Source organism: Cladophialophora psammophila (genome assembly GCF_000585535.1).
Source record: "Cladophialophora psammophila CBS 110553 chromosome Unknown aczJe-supercont1.28, whole genome shotgun sequence".
NCBI classification, from domain to species: domain Eukaryota; kingdom Fungi; phylum Ascomycota; class Eurotiomycetes; order Chaetothyriales; family Herpotrichiellaceae; genus Cladophialophora; species Cladophialophora psammophila.
This window is the reverse complement of record NW_006912949.1, coordinates 340,252-362,411: the sequence shown is the minus strand read 5'-3', so window position 1 is coordinate 362,411 and position 22,160 is coordinate 340,252. Positions and strand designations below refer to the sequence as shown.

At 49.8% G+C, this 22,160-nt stretch overlaps 7 protein-coding genes across 7 annotated transcripts; 4 read left to right on the top strand and 3 right to left on the bottom strand.

Annotated features, from left to right (window-relative positions):
* Positions 1-2,724: 2,724 nt before the first annotated feature.
* Positions 2,725-4,914, top strand: A1O5_11817 (uncharacterized protein; the record flags this gene model as incomplete). The annotated part of the gene is made up of 7 exons (XM_007752387.1): positions 2,725-3,173; positions 3,232-3,438; positions 3,493-3,650; positions 3,711-3,806; positions 3,877-3,974; positions 4,040-4,439; positions 4,496-4,914. 7 exons carry the CDS (start codon positions 2,725-2,727, stop codon positions 4,912-4,914), a joined length of 1,827 nt encoding a protein of 608 aa, XP_007750577.1.
* Positions 4,915-6,069: 1,155 nt separating this feature from the next.
* Positions 6,070-6,917, bottom strand: A1O5_11816 (uncharacterized protein; the record flags this gene model as incomplete). The annotated part of the gene is made up of 2 exons (XM_007752386.1): positions 6,070-6,433; positions 6,745-6,917. 2 exons carry the CDS (start codon positions 6,915-6,917, stop codon positions 6,070-6,072), a joined length of 537 nt encoding a protein of 178 aa, XP_007750576.1.
* A 1,965-nt stretch (positions 6,918-8,882) lies between these two features.
* On the bottom strand, positions 8,883-10,311 carry A1O5_11815 (uncharacterized protein; the record flags this gene model as incomplete). Its single annotated transcript, XM_007752385.1, has 5 exons — positions 8,883-9,391; positions 9,490-9,804; positions 9,867-9,998; positions 10,166-10,239; positions 10,292-10,311. The coding sequence occupies 5 exons, from the start codon at positions 10,309-10,311 to the stop codon at positions 8,883-8,885; spliced, it is 1,050 nt and encodes a 349-aa protein (XP_007750575.1).
* Positions 10,312-11,482: 1,171 nt separating this feature from the next.
* Positions 11,483-13,521, bottom strand: A1O5_11814 (uncharacterized protein; the record flags this gene model as incomplete). The annotated part of the gene is made up of 7 exons (XM_007752384.1): positions 11,483-11,963; positions 12,030-12,406; positions 12,480-12,674; positions 12,739-12,981; positions 13,041-13,203; positions 13,260-13,312; positions 13,372-13,521. 7 exons carry the CDS (start codon positions 13,519-13,521, stop codon positions 11,483-11,485), a joined length of 1,662 nt encoding a protein of 553 aa, XP_007750574.1.
* Positions 13,522-14,042: 521 nt separating this feature from the next.
* A1O5_11813 (uncharacterized protein) lies at positions 14,043-14,612 on the top strand (the record flags this gene model as incomplete). Its single annotated transcript, XM_007752383.1, has 1 exon — positions 14,043-14,612. One exon carries the CDS (start codon positions 14,043-14,045, stop codon positions 14,610-14,612), a length of 570 nt encoding a protein of 189 aa, XP_007750573.1.
* Positions 14,613-18,070: 3,458 nt separating this feature from the next.
* A1O5_11812 (uncharacterized protein) lies at positions 18,071-19,834 on the top strand (the record flags this gene model as incomplete). Its single annotated transcript, XM_007752382.1, has 5 exons — positions 18,071-18,140; positions 18,206-18,507; positions 18,562-18,768; positions 18,842-19,341; positions 19,492-19,834. The coding sequence occupies 5 exons, from the start codon at positions 18,071-18,073 to the stop codon at positions 19,832-19,834; spliced, it is 1,422 nt and encodes a 473-aa protein (XP_007750572.1).
* A 1,523-nt stretch (positions 19,835-21,357) lies between these two features.
* Positions 21,358-21,995, top strand: A1O5_11811 (uncharacterized protein; the record flags this gene model as incomplete). The annotated part of the gene is made up of 3 exons (XM_007752381.1): positions 21,358-21,547; positions 21,667-21,893; positions 21,957-21,995. The coding sequence occupies 3 exons, from the start codon at positions 21,358-21,360 to the stop codon at positions 21,993-21,995; spliced, it is 456 nt and encodes a 151-aa protein (XP_007750571.1).
* Positions 21,996-22,160: the final 165 nt, after the last annotated feature.

The window sequence follows — 22,160 nt, the reverse complement described above, 5'->3', positions numbered from 1 at the left end:
GTATATATAATGCTCGTGCTCTGCGCGCTCTGTGCGCTCTGTGCGCTCTGCTGGCAGAGCCCACAGGGCCGACAGAGCCAACAGGGCATATCACGTGGTTCAGCCTTGTTCCCTTGTGGATCCTTCCATCTGTCCAATGAATGTCCTGAGCCGCGCCTTCGCAGCCCGCGACCGGTCTCTTCCAAGGCTGTGTCTAACAATATATCGCCGATAACGTAAATAATTACAATACTGTCTATAAAGCGTTAGTTAGGCGATTTCATTCAGACGAGAGTGAGAACTTACGTCGAAGTCGTTGCCTAGATTATATCATTAATCTCGCCGCCTAGGCCTTCATTTATGGTAAGGATAATAAAGCGTTTATAAACGCCGCCGAATATACGGAAGAGTTATCGATTCGCGATTAGACAGCGATCGCTCGTGAACAGGCTCTCTAGAGAACAAAAGGATCATTTAGTAAGTTTCACAATACTGTTAAGTTTATTCGAGCCTTATCTTAACGTCGGCAATAATTCTAGATAGTGATAGCGATAATTATGAATCAGATGAATATTCGAGGTCAGTTTAGATCTAGATTAATATTATTCGCGTAAGTTACCTAATCTAGTAACCGTAGGCGAGAATATCTATAATTCTAAACTCGGCGATATATATTCTAACCTTTAATCTATTCTTAATAACGTAACTAGATGAAATTCCGCCTACCTAGCGATTAAGAGAGGTCTTAGACTTAAAGAGACTTTTAAGTATTACGTCTCTTACGTCGAGAACTTTTCCGACGACGATGTTCTCATAGATAAAGAGTAGGCGTAACTAGACTTAATTTACGAAGATCTTAAATCGTTCTAAGAGATAACACTAAGATTTAAAGGAAGTGATAAGAATGGCTCTTATGAAGTAATCTAGGAGGCGCTACCATCACTAAATATACTCTATTATTATATTGAGAGTTATATAACTCTTCACGACTATTCTATTCAACGACGACGAGGTTAGAATCAACGCGGTCGAGGAACAGCGTAACGGCAGATATCTCAACGATATACAGTGAGTACCGACCCCCTAATCGTTTACTACTAAAACGCCTAGGAAGTACTGCAAGAATATAACGATCTAACAGACAAGAATTACGAGCTATATATCGCTGGCGCTCTTCTTAATCCTTGTCTTCGTCTACAGTATTTTAAGCGTTCTTGGACCAATAATGCCGCACATTAGATCGAGCCTATGATCGAAAAGAACCGTACGATCTAGTAAGAACAATACAGTCAGATTACGCCTATAACTACTTCGGAACGTTCACAGTCCTCTCTCTCACTATTTATCACTTAATTACAAGGCGCTAATATCTCGAATACCGAGGACGACTTTTATCGATATATCAACGGTCGACCGACGCCTTTTATAGATTGGCGTAAAGAAAACCTTTTCCACTGGTGGTCTACCTATGACTTTCCGTCACTTCGTCAGTGGGCATTTAACACTCTAACAATACCTGCAATGTCTATAAAACTAGAGAGGGTATTCTCCTAAGCGAAGAGAACGATAACAGTCGATCGTAACCGTCTATCGGCGAGGTCTTTCGAGGCTAGTCAATGCCTGAAGCACTGGATCGATCAAGGTCTATATGAGATGTGATGGTGAGGCTTTGGACCTATTTCCACCAATCAGATCGCTCCGTTTACGGAGATTCAGGGGGACTAGTTGGGACTATAGTCAGGACTAGGGACTATAGTCCTAGGGGGCTGGGACTAGGACTAGGACTAGTGGGACTATAGTCTTACCAACGCTGGCTACACGTGGCACGGCTATCTCAAACGCTCCGAGAATCCTTTCAATTAGGAAGGCACCTGATTATCTCGACTCCTGATTTGTAGCATTTTTGGGGCGCTGATTAAGCTAGATGCCTCGATATCCTACCTGGTAGTGGGGAAGGATTAATGCGAGTTGTGCGATCTAAGCTATGGCCGTATATAGGGACAAGAACTGCAGTTACAATAAGTTCCGAATGTTAGTGGAGCATCGTGAAAAGTAATTGGATACATGAACTTAATGGTAGAAAGAACGACGACATTACTTCCAATAGAAATGGACAAAGTAGTTCAAACCTATCTAGAGGCATCTGCAATCCGGGAAGACACCGCCGACACCTGGAGGCAACAAGAAGGAGAGTTCCGAGTAGCATTCACAACAAACTTTGTGTTCGATTTTTGCTGGTTAGATCACCTGATGCCTCGGCATTCCGACGACGCTGTCATCCTGCATCACAAGAGCATCCCACAAAGCTCCCCGCGTCACCACCGTTCTGTGACTTTGTGGGTTGTGGGATGAAGCCCATACACTACGACGAAGCGGCCAACGAGCTGCAAGCGGAGTGGAGAGCCTTCCGTAATACGCAGTACTTGTTAGTCAGCCCCCGCCCGGTCGCAGAAAGTAGTTAGTTAGACTTGCCATGGGTGGGCCAAGGCTGCTGTGCTGCGGCTTGACCTCTATAGAACCTTTGCGGGGTGTGGCCGGGGAACCATCACCCCCAACCTTCAAGCCATGCAGTTCTTTGTTGTTCCAGTCTAATACCAAAGTATTCAAAGTACACAGCTTTGCGCCATGCGACTATCTGCTATCTAGACTGATAGAATTTGCCTTCATCACTGGACAGAACGGTAGTTTGAAGGTCCAGCAATAATCCAATTTCTTTTTTTTTTTTTGAAAGAAAAAAAAACCAGGATGGTACAACAAATCGTCTGGGATCCCTTTTCAGGGGAAGGTCCACCACTGTTCAAAGCCGTTAGTCACGATGAAGAGTTTGAGGAGAAGACAAATGGCGTGCCAGACAAGTCGGAAACAAGTTCGACGCCGGTGGTCACCAGTCATAGCAAGAAACCGCACGCAAACCCCTGGTACAGGCAGAACTTTGGGGATTTCCAGATCACGGAGGAGCCCATGTATCAATGTGACCGAAAACTGCGAGTTATTTGCACGGGAGCCGGCGCCACGGCTCTCCAGGTGGCGTACAAATTTGGCAAGCTCATGGAAGATGTCGACGTAGTCTTGTACGAGAAGAATGATGCGGTTGGGGGCACTTGGCTGGAGAACAGATACCCTGGGTGTGCCTGCGACATTCCTTCCCACGCCTATCAATTCAGTTGGAACCGCAATCCCAACTGGAGTTCCTTGTAAGTCACAATACCTCTATTTTCAGTGGCGAGCTGTGTCATGCTGAAGACGATTTAGCTACTCTCCTGCTGCTGAGATCCTGAAATACTTGCAGGATACTGCAGACAAGTTTGATCTCCACCGATTTGTGAGACTGAGGCACAGAGTTTGTCAGGCCAACTGGAACGACGACTCAGGGAAGTGGGTTTTCAAGGTGGAGCGACCTGATGGGAGCACCTTCACGGACGAAGCCGATATCTTTCTCAATACGAGCGGTGCTTTGAAGTACCTTTTCTTCCCGTCCTACGCAGTGTGAAGTGTGCTGATGAATGAGTCAAGTGTATGGAAGTACCCCAATATTCCCGGTCTACAATCTTTCAAGGGCAACTTAATGCACACGGCTTCGTGGGACACCACTGTGGACTTACGAGACAAAGTGGTGGCTGTTATCGGTTCCGGTTCTTCTGCAATCCAAGTTGTGCCAGGTGTAGCACCACGTAAGACAGTCCCGTAGGTCTTCTTTCAGCCTGGTCAAGCGCTAATCATGGTTTCTACAGATGTGAAACAGTTGCTGAACTTTGTGCGGTCGCCAGTGTGGCTCAGCCCCGGCTTCGCGGCCAAGTACGCCGGGCCGGAAGGGTCGAATTTCAAGTGTACGTGGATTGATAGAGCCTCGCAATTCCCAGAAGCTCCTATGGAGAGCGACACCTGACAATTTCACAGACAGCGAAGAGCAGAAGGAATTGTTTCGAAAAGACCAGGCGGCATATGTTGATTATATTCGAAATATTGAGGAAGACCTCGGAAACAGATTTCGCCAGGTATGTGATTTATCAAGCACGGCCACTACGTATTGCCCTGTTTCTCATAAGCCATGTGATCTTAGCAACACGAAGACAGTGAAATTCAGCTTGCCGTTCGCGAAGCCATGGCAGCTCGCATGAGAGCAAAGCTCGGAAAGGACGAGATCGCCGACTATCTGATCCCCAACTTCGGCCTGGGATGTCGGCGGCTCTCTCCTGGTGACGAGTATATGGCCTGTTTTACCAGGGATAATGTCGAGATGATTCGATCGGGGGTCGCCCGTGTCACCGAGGACGGCGTCGTTGACGATAAAGGCAAGGACTATGCTGTGGACATCATCGTCTGCGCCACCGGCTTCGACACCTCCTTCACCCCATCTTTTCCCATCATTGGACGGAACGGAGTTGATTTGAAAAGCTTTTATGGGCATTTCCCACGAGGCTACCTGTCCATCATGACTCCTCATTTCCCCAACTTCTACCGTGAGTCTTTTTTATCCTCGGATGAGTCGGCTTACATGTCCTGACTTTGTTTACAGAGTTTACTGGCCCCGGTGCCCCTGGCAGTCACGGTCCTTTTTTTGCAATCATCGAGTGGATGACACGCTACATGATGAAAACTCTCCAGAAAATGCAGAGAGAGAACATCAAGGCACTGGAGCCCACCGCCGCGGCGTCGCGTGATTACTACAACTGGTGCCATACCATGTTCAAACGGCTCGTTTACAGTCAGCCGTGCGCTTCGTGGTATAAGAATGGGAACCACAACGGCCCAGTGACGGCGCAGTACCCTGGCTCACGACTTCACTGGTACGAACTTCTCGGGGAACCTCGATACGAGGATTTCCGAATCACTTACATAACCAACAACAAATTCCAATTTCTTGGAAACGGGTTCACCCGGAATGACGTGGATCAGACGAACCTGACTTGGTTCATGGATGCACCTGAAATATAAGAAATTGACCGACCAAAAAATCTGAGCAGCGCGCCGGGCTCTGGGGCTTGTTTTACTCAGCGAAAAACCTGAGGACGGCTCGAGTCTACTGCGCGTGTTGGTTGCCGTTGGGACTTCAAGCCGTGCAATTTACTAAAGCCATCTCCCCCTCCCCCTTTGCCGCTGATTGTAAGCCTTCGAGCTCCAAAGGCGTGGATTTTCAGGGAGGAACATTTACCCAGGGTTGCAAAAGCTGGTGATCTAGGGCCGGTTTAGCATTTCCACGTCTCTAGTGAAGAAATGGTAGAGCAAAAACCATTTTGACAATACCGTTCCACAAGAGGGAAGATATACGGAGCTCACAATGGCAACACCTCGGTCACTCTATCGCTTCATCTGATGCTTCTGTTGTGACCTACAATGGCATATGGTCATCACCACCGTACAAGGTGCAGCATAACGTCGTGATAATCCTTTAACCAGATGGACCTAAGCCCCTGAATACCAATCGCTGCAAAATTTCCAAAATTTGCAAACGATGAATCCTGGAAGTACCTCTTTCGTGGCTGGCCACGGCACGCCGATCGCGCGCGTCAGCAGAACATGTCCAGCCAATGCATTCTTAATATAATTGACGCCCAAGTTGAGCACTGGTACTTCTTCCAGAGGCTGGAAATGCTTATCCACGCCGCATGTGACTTGTTTGTGTGCCTCGTTTCCATCAAGGGTGCGGCAAAGATTGAGACGTGGACTGTGCATGCTCAACCACGAACTGAAGACTTGACAGTGTATACCATTAGCAGGAGTCTGCAAATGTATATGCGAGTAGTTGCAATGCTCTTGATGTGATCGAATTCCTATGTAGACTTCATATCTATCTTCTAGAAGGACAAGGCCTCTGGGCGTTGTCGGAGAGATCCTTCACGTTTTGATTGGGCGCAGGGTTGTGATCGAAGAACCGCGACGAGGGTTACGGTCTTCCGCTGACAACGGTTCATATCGAGCAGGGTGTTGTTCAACTATTAAAGCGCCAACCTATTGACCAATCTGGAGGCCATAACGTGATTGATTGACTGATCGATTGAGAAGGGAGAGAAGCTCTGTCTGTGACGGTAGAGGCTTAAATACTGCCAGTGCCGCAGTGCCAAGAGGTCTCCAGAGATAGGCTTAATTGGACTAGTCCAACAACTTGCCTGTAATTGGTATTTGGAGGAGGTTTGTGCGCGGGGAAGGCCTTGGGACCCCTCGCCGGACACGATACCGAAGTTGGGGAAGCTGGTGACGAACGTCGCCTATGTATGCTTGTGCGCCTCGCCAGTCTTTCCATTGTTCGTTCAAGCTGATGCCGCCGACGCCTTTCACAATGATGGGAGACAAGAAATCCTGGATCTTGAAGCCCGCGCTGAGGATGATGACGTCGACGTCGATGCTCTGTTTAGAAGTTCGGAGGCCAGTTTCGGTAATTTCGAGGATAGGTTCCGCTGTCAGCTGGATATTGGGGCTTTGGAGACTCTGCAGGTAACCAGGGTCGAAGATTCGTCTCTTGCAGCCGAGAGGGAGCCGGGGAATGAGCAGGTTATGCTAATTTGTTGGTGCAATCGAGGTCATGTGCGCCTTGGCTTGTTCGGTGGCCGCGACGCGGTTATGCAGCGATCGGGATGTATCGGATTGGTATAGATTATGAAGGGCGTCAGTCTTCTTCCACAGGTAGAAGCGGCAAGTGCGGTCCCAAAGAGGCACGTATCGAAGCACCATTTTTGAAAGTCGGTGAAGGTGCGATTGGGCCTTTCATTGATCTATTGGGCTGATTGTTGGAACTGGTATATCTGCGCGGCGTCTTTGGTCACGTACGTGACTAATTGAGCGGCCGAGCAGCCATTGCCGATGACAGCGACACGCTCCCCCTTGAGAGAGACAGTATGATTCCAACGCGCAGAGTGCCACATGTAGCCTTTGAACCTCTCATGGCCAGGGACGTTGCACTCTTTGGGTATGGATATTGTGCCCACGTACGGTACCAGCATTTCAGCTTCTTTCTGAAAGACGTGGTGATCCTCGAGGCCGCGAAGCCTGGATGGCCCGCTTTCGCACCTGCGACCAAGGATACAGTATGTCTGTCATTATCTCGCTGGCCCGAGATCCGGCCATCCCCGCGATACCCAATACAAATCGTTCTAAAGTCCTTCGGTGTGGGTGCGTTGTCGCCCAGCGGCGCGTCGCAGCCCTCAACCTCGATTCATGCGGCTTTGAATTGCCATTCGCCGTGGCGGTCGTGAAGTAGCTGGCAGAGCAGCACGGAATCTCGACCAAGATGGTAAGCATGACGTGCATCAATCTGTTCGAGGCCCAACCCGATACATACCGAAACGAAGTGCTCGGGATTGCAGAGCACATAATAAGCGTCGAAGCTTATGTCAGTAGCAGGTGGGCAAGATTCTGTACGGCGAGCGTGGCGATGGCTGACTTTTGTTATTCCGGCGCGGGCATTGAAAACTTCAGGAGGTTTGACATCGATGATGACGGGATTGTCAAGAAAGTGAAGAAGATATTGCAAACAAGCAAATCAAGCAAGGGCAGAGCAAGATGGAGGTTGTTAAAGTAGTCAGTGGTCACCGAGAGATGGATATGATCCAGGTGCATTGTTGTCAAGTGCTTTTGCTCGCAGCTCGAACCCCACTGAGACTGTCGTGCTGCTCTCTGTAGCTCCTTTTATTAAGCTGATGGTCAAGTCTGCAGACCTAGTTCTCGGACTTTTAGCGTTAACAGGGATAAAGCAAGAGGGCTAAAGACATCGTCACATCTTCCTAGTATCCTGTACCACCAACGTCCAAAGCTACCATCTCACTGGACGACGTGAGATCTAACATCCTCCCAAGCACCCAAGCCTCTGGATTTGCCGGGTAGTGCTGGTGATGACGAAGACGGCCCGGAAGGCGAGTACGATCAAGGTTATGTTTGAACGTGGCGCAAAGAGAACTGCCATACGTGACCGAAGATTGTCGACTTTGTGGCCCCCGCGCCCGCGCGTGGTGGTTCTGGACTCCTGGTGGATGCTGGTAAGTCTGCGATTCGGGTTTATCAACTGTTGCCTTCTTGAATGCGACTCCAGCAAAATGACCATGTTTGTTCCTTCGAAACACAGACGGGTAATATACATGAATATAGAGTAAAAGAGTAAAACCTTCATCCGAGCCCGCTCAAAATTCGGGGGTTTCAACTCTTCCGCCCACTGACCCTTCCTGGGCAAAGGTCTCTTGGCCTCGTATTAAAATCATAATACAACATATTCTATCCCACATCGACGGCCGGAATACTGCGCGACAAAGTCATTGCTATCACAGGGGCATCGCAAGGAATCGGATGAGCCACGGCACTGACCTGTGCTCGACAAGGCGTCGGTCTCGTCCTGCACCACTTGGGCAGCGAACATTATCTGTTGGTGGAGGGTAGAGCATCAATCCATCATGAGTGACTGAGTGACAATGAGGCGACTGTCCTCCCCCTCCTCTTCCTGCTCCTGCCACTGCTGCTATTGTTGTCTGCAAGACAATGGTCTTCGAGCGAGAATCTTTCCTCACTCCTTCTGGTCTGGCAGCGAATAACCAGAGCCCCCGTGTTTGTTGTGCAATCAGGTACTTGAGAGCTTTCTTTATCTTGCCTTTCGTGTCCTGTTGCTCATTCCACGAGGCACTGCTGTCTTTTCGTGGACGGACCAGGTGAGGGGTGGCGGATGTTGCACAGTTTCCTCAGGGACTGATCAGGACAAACGGCCGGACGAGAAGGGGAAACTTTAATTGTTGCTGAAAGGGCAAATTCATCTCGCATCTTGTGGATCAGAGAATCCTGCAATGTCCCAGTCCGTCACGCACAGGCCCTGAGCATAGCGGGACGACAGATAAAAGGGGAAGGACATGTTGTATATTGGCCGTATCTTAGACACGGAACTAACTATAAGTGCCCTGCCAAAATCGAGGTTCCATCCACTACTATCAGGATAATAGCATTTTACCCTGCAATCTCGATCTCTCCGCCTCAACTATGCGATCGGCCTCCTCCTCGATGCTCTTCTCCTTGGGCTCCCAAGCCAGAAACTTCCTCAATCGTTCGGCCTTTCCTCGCGAATTCCAGCCCCAGCTCACTGCCTCGAAGCCTGCTACCTCGAGAGCCTCGTCTTTATTGAGTCGTTTTTCCGCGGGGTTGGCTGGAATGTAGCCTCTGTCCGCTGCGATGGTCGATATCTTCTTGGCCAAGTCGGCCCAGATGTGTTCGCCGTTCTCGCACAGATGATAGCCCTTCGCGCCCCAGATCTCATCGGACATATTCTTAGCGACAGCCGCCTCAGCCAGTAGGATAAACGCAGCGGCAAGGTCATAGATGTGGATGTGATTCCACCGTGCTTTTCCTGAACCTACAATAGGCGTGTACCCCTTTTGCAAGATGAGCTTGGTCAGTTCGTAGACCTGACGAGAGCGCCTGGAGATGGGACCTCGGCCATTGCCTAAGGGGAAACCAGTAACGAGTTAGTTTACTCTAGTACCAGTCGGACCTGCAAGAGAAAACAGTGACAGTACAGAGTTCCCCTCGTCAGAGACGTACCGTAAATGGTGGGCGGGCAAACAAGCGCCGTCTTGACTCTGTCCGCATATTTGCTTCCCGCTTCAAGTACGATCTTGTCGACCTTACGATGGAACGCATCATCAGGAAGGTGGGTCAGCTCGTCCACTCCACTGAGGTCGTTATATTCCTTGGTCGACCACTCTCCCAAAAGATTGTTTTTGGAGTCTTCATAAGTCAAGATCCCGGTCCCGCCAGTATGGAGCCAGAATCCAGGGTTGGCAGGCGTATGTCCTTCAGCGAGACCGGCCGCGATGGCTTTAGCGGCACCTTCGTGATCCGATGCATCTGCAGTGTCTGATGGTGTGAAAAGTGGTTAGAGAACAGTTCCGATCTGGATTGCAGAGATTACAACTCACGCAGGACGATATCGGCTTTTGCACTCTCCTCTCGGAGCACGCCGGGGTCGTCCAGATCACCCAGGACGATGCGAAGTTTGGGATACTGCTGTTCAACTTGGCTCGCCTTCTCCTGCGTCCTGATCAGGGCACCTAGTAGATGATGTCAGCAGCCGGAACCGGTAGCGCACGTGGAGGACCTCTTTGATTTTCATATCAATCCCCCAAAAAGGGACCGGCACGACAAGACTGCTGCAAAGAGATATAGACAGAATGGAGTCCCGGTGGAGAAACAGGTCCTGCGAAATCTGCAAACACACAGTATTCCCATTCTGGGTATTTCTGGTTCAGTGCATACAAGGTGTCACCACCTATGTAGCCTGTGGTACCTGTGCTAGATAATTGTCAGCTTGCGAAATCTGTTTTCGAAATGTGCGGCCTCCTACATGAACACTTTGACTGCCATAAGGACTTTGGCAGGGTAATATTCGGGCAAAGGAAATTATGCACCAAGCACGCTCTGCAAGGGGAGGGCTCGTGGTGACATCCCTGAATTTACAACAGAAGGCGGGTTGCAGGGAAATGTCCCGCCGAATTTGGCGGTCATTGCCACCGCTTTTGGAGGGTCTCTTTCCCTCGATGCTGAGATGCCAAGACTTCCCCTCGGTCCCTTCGGGAACCTCTCCGCGAATTCGCTTAATGTTACCGGTTCGGCTAAACATCGGAAGGACCGACGCCTAACACATCGGAGAATAATCAGGCCACCAGCCAAGCATAAATGCGACTCAGGGAGTGCATCCTTATTACTAGCACACTTCCCGCATGGGAGGCGCAATCTTCCTTGTCTCATACTTGGAGTCGTGTACAGTATCAATCATATACTACAGGGGTACCTTATATATACGCTTGTCGCTAGATTATGTTTACTTGCCAAGGAATCCCTAATAATTAAGAAGATATTGTAATGAGTGGTAGCAGGGGGGAGAGTTGTCTAGTCACATGTCAAACTAAAATGGGCTGGCAGGGGAGTGCTAGGCAGTTTACAGTGCTGGCAGAGTGCCATTCTTTACAGTTCGAGCAGAGTATCATCAATTTTATGGCCTTTTTGGTGCCGTCTACCTAATTCCTGAATGTTTTTATCAGTTCTGTCCAGTCCTCAATGCCGCCGCTGTGCTAGGCGTTCGTTGCCCTAGTCGCTGCCTCTCTGGGTGGTGTTGGTGGTGGTGTTGTCTTGTCAGCGTCAACCAGAAACGCGTTCTCGATTCCCGACCTGCTGGACAGGCCTCTGTGCGTTGTTGCACGTGCACGCCGAACCCTGAAGTGCTCTGTTACAGTACATGGTGTTGTGGTGTATGCGGCGATGCCTCAGAAATAAATGACCAAATATTTTGGCGCTAACCACCAGCCTCAGGCTAATACTGGTGAGGCTCATTGTCAACTTGCAGGCAGACAAGGCCTAAGGTATTCGACACTGCGAGCTATTGACCAGCGCCAGCCCTACCTCCAACGCGTATATAAATGAGAGTAACACCCAAACGTTTAGGAAGGTTTCGTCTCTAAGCCTGGTCGGACACATCTTCTCCCTTGTAGAGCAGTGTGGTCTGTCCTGTCTGGCCGGTTTCAAGTTTCATGCATTATCATGCCGTCATTTCCTGCACCTTCTTTGGAACATAGGTGCCAAACTTCATCCCCTCGGGTATCTTCATCCACTGCTTGGTGACCGGATCAAGAAGGTCTTCTTCACAACGCTTCCATGCCTCTCTAATCATCTCTGCCTTCTTGGAGCTGCGAGGAGTCATATCGATGCGGAAGTCCCTGGGTAGCACCGTGGTTCCGCCCACGAGGTCTTCAATGTCCGGAACAATGGGCTGACCGTCCGGACCGATTGGCTTGTCGATGTTGAAAGCCCAGACGATGCGGGCGGCGGCAAGAAACAGCGAACGTTCGGCAATATGCATCCCTTGACACATACGACGGCCGGCTCCGAAGATCCAATTCTGGCGCTGATTCTCGTCGGAGTTGGTGGCAGACTGGAATTCGCTCTGAGAGTCGTTGATGAATCGCATGGGATCGTACTTTCGGGGATTAGGGTTGCGTTCCGGATCCATGTTAATCGTCCTATTAGCGTGAGCCTCGATACATACGAACCACCGAAAGGGACCTCAACAAATCTTAGGTCCTTACCAGTTATTGTTGACGATAGCAGCGCCCTTAGGTATTCTATAACCCATATAGTGGTCTTCCTGGATCAATCCGTGAGGGGACCCCAGGATCAAAGTTGGCATCCACCGAATGGCTTCTTTCACGCATGACCGAATATATGGACAGTTAGGGGCATCATCCATCTCCGGCATACGATCGAAGCCCACGACTTTGTCAATCTCCTCTTGTGCGGCTTTTTGGGTCTCGGGAAACACCAACATCGCCTGAATGAAACCCACTAGTGTTCCCGAAGTAGTGTCAGACCCTCCTTCAAGGAGCGATCCAGAAATATACGCAGCCTGTTCGTCAGTGAAATGTTCTTTCTCTTGGGCGAGGAAGACGTCGACGCTAAAACACGGCTTTGAGAGGTGGTGTTAGTTCATTGCAGAAAAGAAGGAATAAGAATACTCGTGCTGTATGGCAATAACGCACCAAACAGGTCCCGCGCAAAATTCTTTCCTTGACATCATTCCAATGGCCAACGTACAGCTTGCGCTCCTCTTGGTACAGTTCTGCTGCATTTCTATACTCTGGATTAAACGGGGCCGGGATTCTGCGAAGGATGGGAAAGCAGTCCATAATCTGAGCGCTAGCACTGCCAGCTATCTTGCCCCATCTCTCGAAGCCCTGTGAATTAGGTTAGCACATACCGACAGACTTGTACTGGAAAACAGCAGAGTCGTCACCTCACCCTAAAGAATTGAATCATCCGCGGATCTGCGGTACTAATGGTGCGGAAGCCGTAAACCATTTGGGTCGTCAGCGAGCTGGTGTACCGTCTTAGGTGCAGGACAAAGTCGTCCGGTCGCTCCAGCAGGCCTAATAGCATGTTTTTGTTCTCGAGATCCTGATACGGGACATAGGCTACGGCCGTCTTGATGTTGAGCGTATTGTGCATCATCTTGTGAACGAGTCTCCACATCGGTCCATATTTCTAAATCAATTAGCAGTTGCATTTCTGTTTCCCATCTCGCGTCGGGACCAAGAGCGAACCATAGTGACAAATCGTTGACAATTGCTAGCCACATCGTGTGCAAGGTACATGTCCGGTCTGGAGGAGTATATGGCACTTCGGTCCTGCATGAGATCTTTCACCGTCTTCGGCGACGAAAGAACAATCATGGTCGTGGTTCCGAGCATTAGCGAGTAAATCGGCCTGGGGTTTCTGTTAGCAAGGATTGAGTGCGAAGACAGAGTTGGATTGATACTGACCCGTATTCTTGGGCCCATTTCTGAAATTGAAGATGAGGTCGCTCGGCCGGGATCTATGATCATTGCACTCAGCTACGGCAGCTCAGCTGTCGCTCTTTGGACGGTTCTTTACCTGGTGAATGTTTCCTAGGATTGGTATCGTAGGAGGGCCGGGTGGTAAATCTGCTGGTCTGCTGCCAATTTTGAGAAATTTGTAAATAACATAGAGGATGATGCCTGCCGAAACCGTGGCGAGCACCACGGGGGATAGTTGCTGGTCCATGATGCGTCGGACACACCACTAAGAATTCTAGGCTCACTATGTTGTTTCTCAAGATTAGGGTACGTTACGCCACATACTTCGTTATATACTCTGCTGATCCCCGCCGTAAGGCTGGCGTTCACTGACTAGAGTCGATCTCAGGGCCCTCGAGTCAGTCCCATGCCTCCCCCCGCGGGTATCCCCCGCGGACAGCGATAGGTTCAGTATAACTTCATTGACTCTGGCGCCTCTGTCCGGAGCCCGGGGTCGACTCTCCACAGACTCGTGGATGTTTCGTGTGTGGTGATGTTTCGTTTTGATATTCCCCGGCCCAGTGATGGTGGGACGTTGTGCAGCCGGAGGATAATAGAGCTTAGACAGTCCGACTCCTCGGCTGCGCGTCCGGCCGGACGTCCAAGTTAAGCTCTAGCCAGATAGCTTTATGAAGCCCGACCGAGCCATCGATTTTCTTGCTGGCTTTACCTTAACACATTGAGCTCCATTATCCCGTCCCTTGTTAGATAAGTCACAAGACCTGAATCATGGCACAGACACCCACAGTCAGGAGTCCGAGCAAGTTTGCTCATGTGGTGCTCCGCACAAGCAGTGAAAATCTTCAGAAGATGGTACAGTTCTACAAGGACTTTCTAGGAGCGCGCGCCATTTTTGAAAACAATTTTCTGTCCTTTCTCACTTACGACGACGAACACCATCGTATTGCGATCGCAGGCATTCCGGGAACTGCACCGAAGAATGTTAAGTCTTGCGGATTAGAGCACACAGCCTTCAGTTTCGACACCCTGGATGACCTCCTCGAGGCATATCAACAACGCAAAGCCTTGGGCATCCTACCCATCTGGAGCGTGAACCACGGTCCCACCACCAGCATATACTACGCCGACCCGGACGGTAATCAGATCGAGACGCAGGTGGACAACTTTGACACTGCCCACGCAGCGACAGAATTTATGAAGTCCAAGTATTTCGAAGAAAACCCAATCGGTACCGACTTCGACCCCGAGGAGATGCTTGAGAAGTTACGAGACGGACTCAGTCCTGAGGTATTGAAGAAGAGAGTTGAGATTGGTCCTCGCTCGATTCCGCTGCAGTAAATCTATTCATCAATCAGCCGAACGGAGATAACGTACTTCGTGTGGGTGGCGCTAGCACGTCATGTGATATTCCGGAGATGGCTTGAATCTACAACGAAGAGACTAGCAGAATCGGACGGAGAATTGTTGTGACTCTGTGTTCAAGGCTTCATGGAAGTATTTTTTCTTTCAGCCGACGTCGATCAGCCGGTACGGGTTGGGCTACGGAAACTCGTGTTGAATGTGTATCCGGTACCGGAAGGACACTAACGGTACCCTCCGGAACATCGAGCCATTACACAGAGCGTCCGCGCTAAAATTTTAGTGTTCTTTAGCTCCTGGGCAGAACAAGTTCCCATACAAATGGTATGACAGAGTCGATTGATTTGAGAACGTCGAAGTTGCCCAAGTCGCAAAGGTCTCAGTTACGTACGGCGTTGATTCAGGATACTGTGTAAATCCAAGACAGAGGCGCCGATTTGATGCCTCATGTGAGCGTTCGAAATGAGTTCTGCCAACTAACAAGTCTGCCAGGTAACACAGAGAGCAAATCTGGAGAGAAGGAAAGGAAAAGAGTGCCATCTCGTCCCCTAGCTGTATAGTATGCTTCGGCCTCCGAGACGTGCTGCCAATTTCCAATACTGAGCTCGCCGTCGTTCCTCATCAAGACAACTCTTCAGGTCCAACCCACTCACATCAGAGAACACCCACAAAAAGTTGGGTGTCTTTTGTTCCCATCGCCATAGCTTTGAGGATCTCGCATCGTTTGCTCGTTGTAGTTATCTTCGCCGACGTCGTTGCTGGTGCTCTCGCTGATAAATTCCTGGTCTTCCTGAGTCTTTATATTGTCCTCGTCTGTGATCCAGGAATGCTTGAAGAGCTCGCGAATCTTGTGACGTCCTTGTAACTACGCTTCATGTCTCTTCTCTCTCTAGATTCATTATCCTCTTCAAGACGAATAACCTCCTGAATATTATGAACGACTCCTTCAACCCATTTTTGCGTCTCGAGCTGTGGAAGAGTATTCCACTTCTTTATCCATGCTTTTCCAAGCGCCGTCCTAGACGCCAGGGAACTGGAGTACGTAGTTCTCTTCTCTGGCCACTGCTAGGTCTTCTCAATCGGACTTAGGCCGGGGGCGTTGCCGGGGCCGAGAAGTCGTGAAACTGGTTCAATTGAGAAATTCTTTGTCGTATACCAGTGCGGATGACTTGGAGTGTGATATTCCTGTATAATCGTTCCTGGAAGGGTTTGTGGACAGAGTTTTACAAAGGGGATCATTTTCGGCCTAATGATGACCTTGAATTCTGATTTCAGTAGAGATTCCCACAGAGAAGAGAAATGAGTTCCCTACCCCGACATAACAATACCAATCGACTCTCCTTTACCGTTAGAAATGAGCATTCCTGTTTTTTCCCCGTTAAGTTGCCTTACAGGCACCATTATCGCCTTCTCAACCTGCTTAGTCGAATATACGAGCGAAATGTGCGTTACCGCTTGAACTTGCTGAGCGAGCGAATATCGAGTTGAATGATCGGCAAGAGCAATACCTTGAGTGCCACAGTTGATCGTTGAATACAATTTGGACGACTAGCTCGGGGCCACTCAGCTTCTCTTGCTTTGACCGGAGCTGCAAGCCATTGAGAGATGGAACCTGACATAGAGAATGAGCTGCAGCGTTATCCAAACCTTCAAGAGAACCTTTCTCAACTTTGTCAGGCCCAACAGCATCTTCAATCGCTCCTCCCGATACTTCAACAGCGTCCATGGAGCCCCTCATCAATACAACTGGCTTGTGAGAGTACCGCTTCGCGATATGTCTAACAGGGTGCAAATAATGGCAAAGACGAAGGCTAACGGGCGAAGAGTCAAAAAGTTGAAATAGATCGACCTACAAAAATCACTTTTACAGACATCTGTGGCGTCATTGGTGTTACATTAACATAAATTAGCGCGGACAGCTGTTCTGCTGCATATCTCTGTACCTAGGACTTTGCCCGCGTTGAGGTTCGCTTCGGAATTGAATCCGCTGCACCCGGGGCCATCATACAGTAACACGTCTCGATTTGAAATCTGCGTAACAGGTTGGTATCCCCAAAGTCACATGACATCCCCCGCAAACACGGGGGCATTTCTGGGGTTCGCCTCCTGCTCGTGAACTTCTCTCCTTTTTTGTGGCAGGATCCTCCGGACTGGTAAGAGGGGTTTGAGAGAACTGAGAGACGAGAGGACTAATAGAATCTGCAGCGCACACCTCATCTCTGCTATGTCTTGATTATGGCCTTGTGCAGGAGTACATGAATGAGCGCCTGGACACCGAACGCTCCTAAAGGCTTGAAAATCACGGTCGCCGGCACATCGAGACGATGCCTGCCCGCCCAGATGTCCCCAAATGCTCAGTCGCTTGCCAATACTGTCGTTTGAAGAAGACTAAATGTAAGGCAATTCAGCCTCACCCCCTCCCGGCTAGATTACATTGCGCCCTTCGCTATGTTTACTAACAGCACGCAGGTACAGGAACCCGGCCTTGCGCAAATTGTATTGTAAGTGGTCGCCCTGATGCTACCACCAGAGAGAGGTGATTAAGAACGTCAACGAGCAGGCCCATAGGGAGCAATGCGTCTTTCCTGACCAGTCGGCAAGCAAAAAGAGAAGCCACAGCCAGGCCTCTCTAGAGCAACGTGTTGCTTCGCTAGAGCAGCTGGTCCGTCAAGAGGCCCCTAGAAGATCCCCGATCACCGCATCCTCCGCTCCCATTAACTATTCTGATGGAGCCGTGATCCAGCAACCAAATTCCAAATCGGTCCGACCGTCGATAAGGTCAGAATCGTCGCCGAAATCACCTTCGTCATGCCGTTCATATGGTCCTCCCGATAGCAACGACATGTCTTTGCCTAGATTACCGGACTGGATATCTAGCTCGACGGATGCTGCCCCCATGGTGTTTCACCTTCATGATCCTGCGCCCTCAGACATCAATTTGCCACTGTCTGACTCGATCTTGGACATGGGCAATGTGTCCCACAATATTTCAAGGCCAGCTCCAGCTCCAGCTCCAGCTCCAGCTTCCCGTGCCCAATCGCAGCAGATACCTTCTCCTGCGCGGCAGGGCCGCGACGGCGACCACGTAGACGATGCAAACGGGCGTACGCTTATTGTCGAGGATACCACCGACATACCTTATGAAACTCCGCAGTCGCCCCAGCAAGAAGTGAGTCTGAGTTCCTCACATAGTGCACTCTGTTCGAGTCCATTGACTAAATTTTGAATTGCTAGGGTGATGATCAGGAACATATCGGTACGAAGACTATTCGAGAGAATCTCCTGTATAACACACTGACAGGCGAAACCCAGGCAGAGCATCTTTCCTGGGCCTCTGCTCTCCACTTGGTGCCGACTGGGTTTGCCAACAACTGGGCAACTCGGACTTCCATAAATGTGCAAGCAGACTTGCTGTGACCATAACACGATCGTTGAAAATGACGAGGCCGCTTTCAATTGAGCGGCAACCCGATCCTGACTATGAGACAGCGATGCTCTGGGCTACCGGTGAGTCTTCGAAATCACTCCAAGAAGAATTAAATATCGAAACTGACTCGCTTTATTGTTCTTAGCCTATTTTGAAGAGAGCATTGAGCACACACTGGGATTGGTGCCACGCCAGGCCTTCGAGTGTCGACTTCAACAGCATTATTCGCAATCAGAACCCGTCGGTGCCGATTTTGCCTGGTATAGCCTCCGAAACACCGTGTTTGCCATCGGAAGTCGCCTTGTACTAGGTCGAGGCGGTGGACCGGTGAACTATGCAACAGCGCAGAGACAATCCTGGTTGTACTTTGAGAATGCTCTCGCTGTCCACACTAATCTGGTGTACATGCCCTCCAACATTAGTGCTATCGAGTGCATCCTGCTTATGGTCAGTCGGACTTCTACGACTTACCGCCGACTTTGGTAACTAATTTCGACATAGGCTTTTTACTGTGAAGGAATCTCGGCTCCTTCATTAGAGTATATGTTGCTATCCACGGCAATCCGTTTGGCCTTCTCCAAACGACTTCATCTACAACCCCCTTCCCAATGTAGCCTCTCCGAATCTGAGAAGGCCACGCGAAACTGGCTGCTCTGGGTGATGTATTTATACGACAAACACATTGCCTATAGGTCTGGTCGACCGTCAGTAAGTGTCACCGCATCACCTGCCCCCTCTTAATTGCTTTAATTGGAATTCTGACGAATAATGCGTCCCATAGATGATCCGCGACGACGATATCAACGTGGCATTACCGACCGCGCCCCGGCACGACACTCACACCGACCTGGGGCTCCTCCTTGCTTCCGTTCGCCACGCACAGATCTCGTATGCTATCGAGAGGGAACTCTTCGGCACTAAGTCGCGAGTACGGTCGATTGAGGAGATTAGCAAGACCGTCAAGAAACTCGACGCCGACTTGCGGGCGTGGTACGCCGACTTGAGGCAAGAATACCTTCTCTACACGCCCAATCGGCCCAAAGTTCTCCATCCTCGTATCAGCCACATCCATTTCCTGTTCCTTCAACATTGCTTCCACGGAGCTCTGTGCGTGCTGCACTCCGTCTTCGCCCAGCCATGGAGGGAGAGTCAATTGCAGCAGCGACAGAGCGCCGAATACGCCAAGCAGGCCCAGGAAAGTGCCTCCATTATCGCTGAGGCATCTCGAGCCATCGTTCTCGATAGCCAAAGATTTGCCATCGACGCCAGTACGCCTGCCTGGTAAGTTTCCTTGTTCCAATATCTGCCACTTTGACCCAGCGCACCTCTTCGGCTTCGCGCCCATCTCTTCCATATCTGCCCATGTAGTCTCACCTTCTCACCATCTCTGCTTTGCTGATGACGACCTGATCGGAGTTCTGATGAGTTTAGGCTGATGTTCTACTTTCCTGTTCTCGCTGCGACGAATTTATTCCTCAACATTGTGCGCTCGCCCACGAATCCCCGTGCACAATCCGACGTTACTTTGATCGAAATCGTTGCCGGAATGTTCGCCCGACTCGACTATGCCAGCGGCGGCCAGCTGAACATAAGCTTTCCTCGAGAGGTGGCCGAACACGCTCGCAACCTGGCTTTCAAATGCCGCGAATGGAATCCGGACGCAGACTCGCGTCAGTGGACGTCAGAGCTAGACAAATTGTTCCCCTCGGGCACTGAAATGTCGGGCGATTACGAGGTTAGTGAGATCTTGACCGACCGCTTGAATATTTTATAACTACTTCCTTGCTGACCGATTTCGCCCGAAAACGGAAAATAGTTCACAAACACAGATATCGTAGATTTTAGATATTACGAATGGCCTCTCATGCCTAGTACCAACTGTGCTTGACATAACTCTCGACATATGTGAGCTAGCTACCTGGATATGGGTACTGACTGGGGCGAGGCGCTTGACAACATGTTGTTGATACTTGAGTTCATGAAGACATATAGTAGACTGCGCAGTTTCGCCCTCAACACTCATGGAGGATCTACGGGCAGTGATGATTTGTAGGCAAGTGTTTCGGGGGCTTTTCTTGGCACTGCTGCAGGAATTTCAATGGCGACGCGTGATGTGGTTTCTATGTAAATTGTGATCAATTTAATTATCATTATACAGTAACATACTCCATACACTGTGCTTCTCTGACCCTGGGCAGAAGAACCCAAAAAATCCGAGTATTGAACCATTGAAAGATCTATTAGTTCCACACAACCACGTGAACTATGTCCATGGACAGGCCACGTTGAATGAATCGGACAATCTTTGCTAGGGGTTCAGTCTCCGACTCGTTCTTCTCTTTGAGGGTTTGAGTTTATATTTCTAGATAAGGCATCGTGTCTACCCTGTGGTAATGGTGAAGCTGCCGAGACCTCGCTGGCGGGTCAAGGAAGGCGTCGTAGAGATTGTCGACCATCTCGGCCACAAACCCAGCGCCCTGGAACCGCGTTTTCAGGAGGTCCAACGTCCTCACCATGGCATCGGGCTTGCGTGGCGGTCTAATCGGTATGATTGTCATCACCATCATCATCATCATCATCATCATCATCTAGACCCCATTTGTTGTATGTGTCATATGTGTAGTATGCAGGGCTAAGCAACATTCTCAAAATTCTTCTTCCACAGGAGAAGTTTTATTGAGTGGAGATGAGCAACTACGAATAAGAATATGAGCGCCCGACACGTCTCCCATTGTCTGCTTCGCTTTGAGTTGTAATACACCTCAGTCATAGAGCTGTTGTGAGACAGATCGAGTATCAGGCCAGTTTGATAAGTAATTTGATCACCAGCGCAATTTACATTAGGATCACCTCGCCATGGATGACGTCGACAGAAAACGTTCAGGAATAGCTTTCCTGATGCAGACCAGATGCCTATATAAACAGAAAAGTACTCGCTGAAAATGACAGAAGAAATGTCCACAGGCGAGTTGTAAGGTGCTGACAGCGCTGTACTTGGCATGACTCGGAATGGATCTCTCGGCTGCTGGGTGTTGCTTCCGTCCGCCTAATAATATTATACAGAACTCCGGAAAGAACGTTCTGGTGGAGTTTTCCGGAGCAGTAAGGCCCGAGGGCTTTCCGAATACTGGTTTCTCGGAAATAAACGACTCCTTCTACTACGTATACCAGTTCTCCCGGGGTCCATGGATCTCTCATCGTCACCCGAGTGATACCATCGGTGTAGTAGCAACTCGTGCCGTACTTGACTGCACCACAACCGCCAATCCAGCAATAGAATTCAAAAACAAAACAAAAATGGGCTATAATACCGAAAACACAGAATGGCCGACTTTTGAGATTAACTCGACCGTCAAAGAGCTTATCGACCGCTTCTTCTGGCAACTAGACCAGAAAGATCAGGATTCAGGACACATTCTGGCAGACAAGGTCTTTGCAACGACTGGAAAAGCAGAGTTTGGGGGCCACGTATTCATAGGACCAGACGGTAGGTCTGATCTGCTGTCTCTGCATCCTCCTCCTCTTCCTCTTCTTCTTCCTTCTTCTTCCTCTTCCTCGAGTTTCACGAGGACGGCTGGCTGGCTGGCTGGATTGATGTCTTCTTAGAGCTTCGCAAGTCGAGGGACAATGCATGGAAAGTTGTCACCAAGCGCCGCCACGAGATCCTGAAGGTCTTTGCGGCCGATCTCGATGGCAGTGACTTGCTCTTCATCGGGCATGTGGCGATAGACCTCAATAACGGGAAGATTGTGGCTGGAGAGTTTGCTGGGAGGCTGCGCATCGAAAATGCAACTTCGTCGCAGCCGAGGCTCCTTCTCTACCAATCGTGGGCGGTGAGTTCTAAACTCCTCTTTTGCTGAAGACGCTATTGACGACCTGATTTTATGCTGCTATAGGACTCTGCACCGTTTGTCAAGGCGCTTCAAGGAAACTAGTTGAGCGGAGTACAAGAACAGATTGCGATCTACCGAATGGGAGATCAATTTCCAAGCGGAGTCTTACATGCTAGTGTCTGTCCATTATGGACTTCTTAACGGAATCCTCGAAAGTGTCGGACTAGCATCACGGAGGTGGAGCTTTTATAGAGGTGTTGTCCGAAG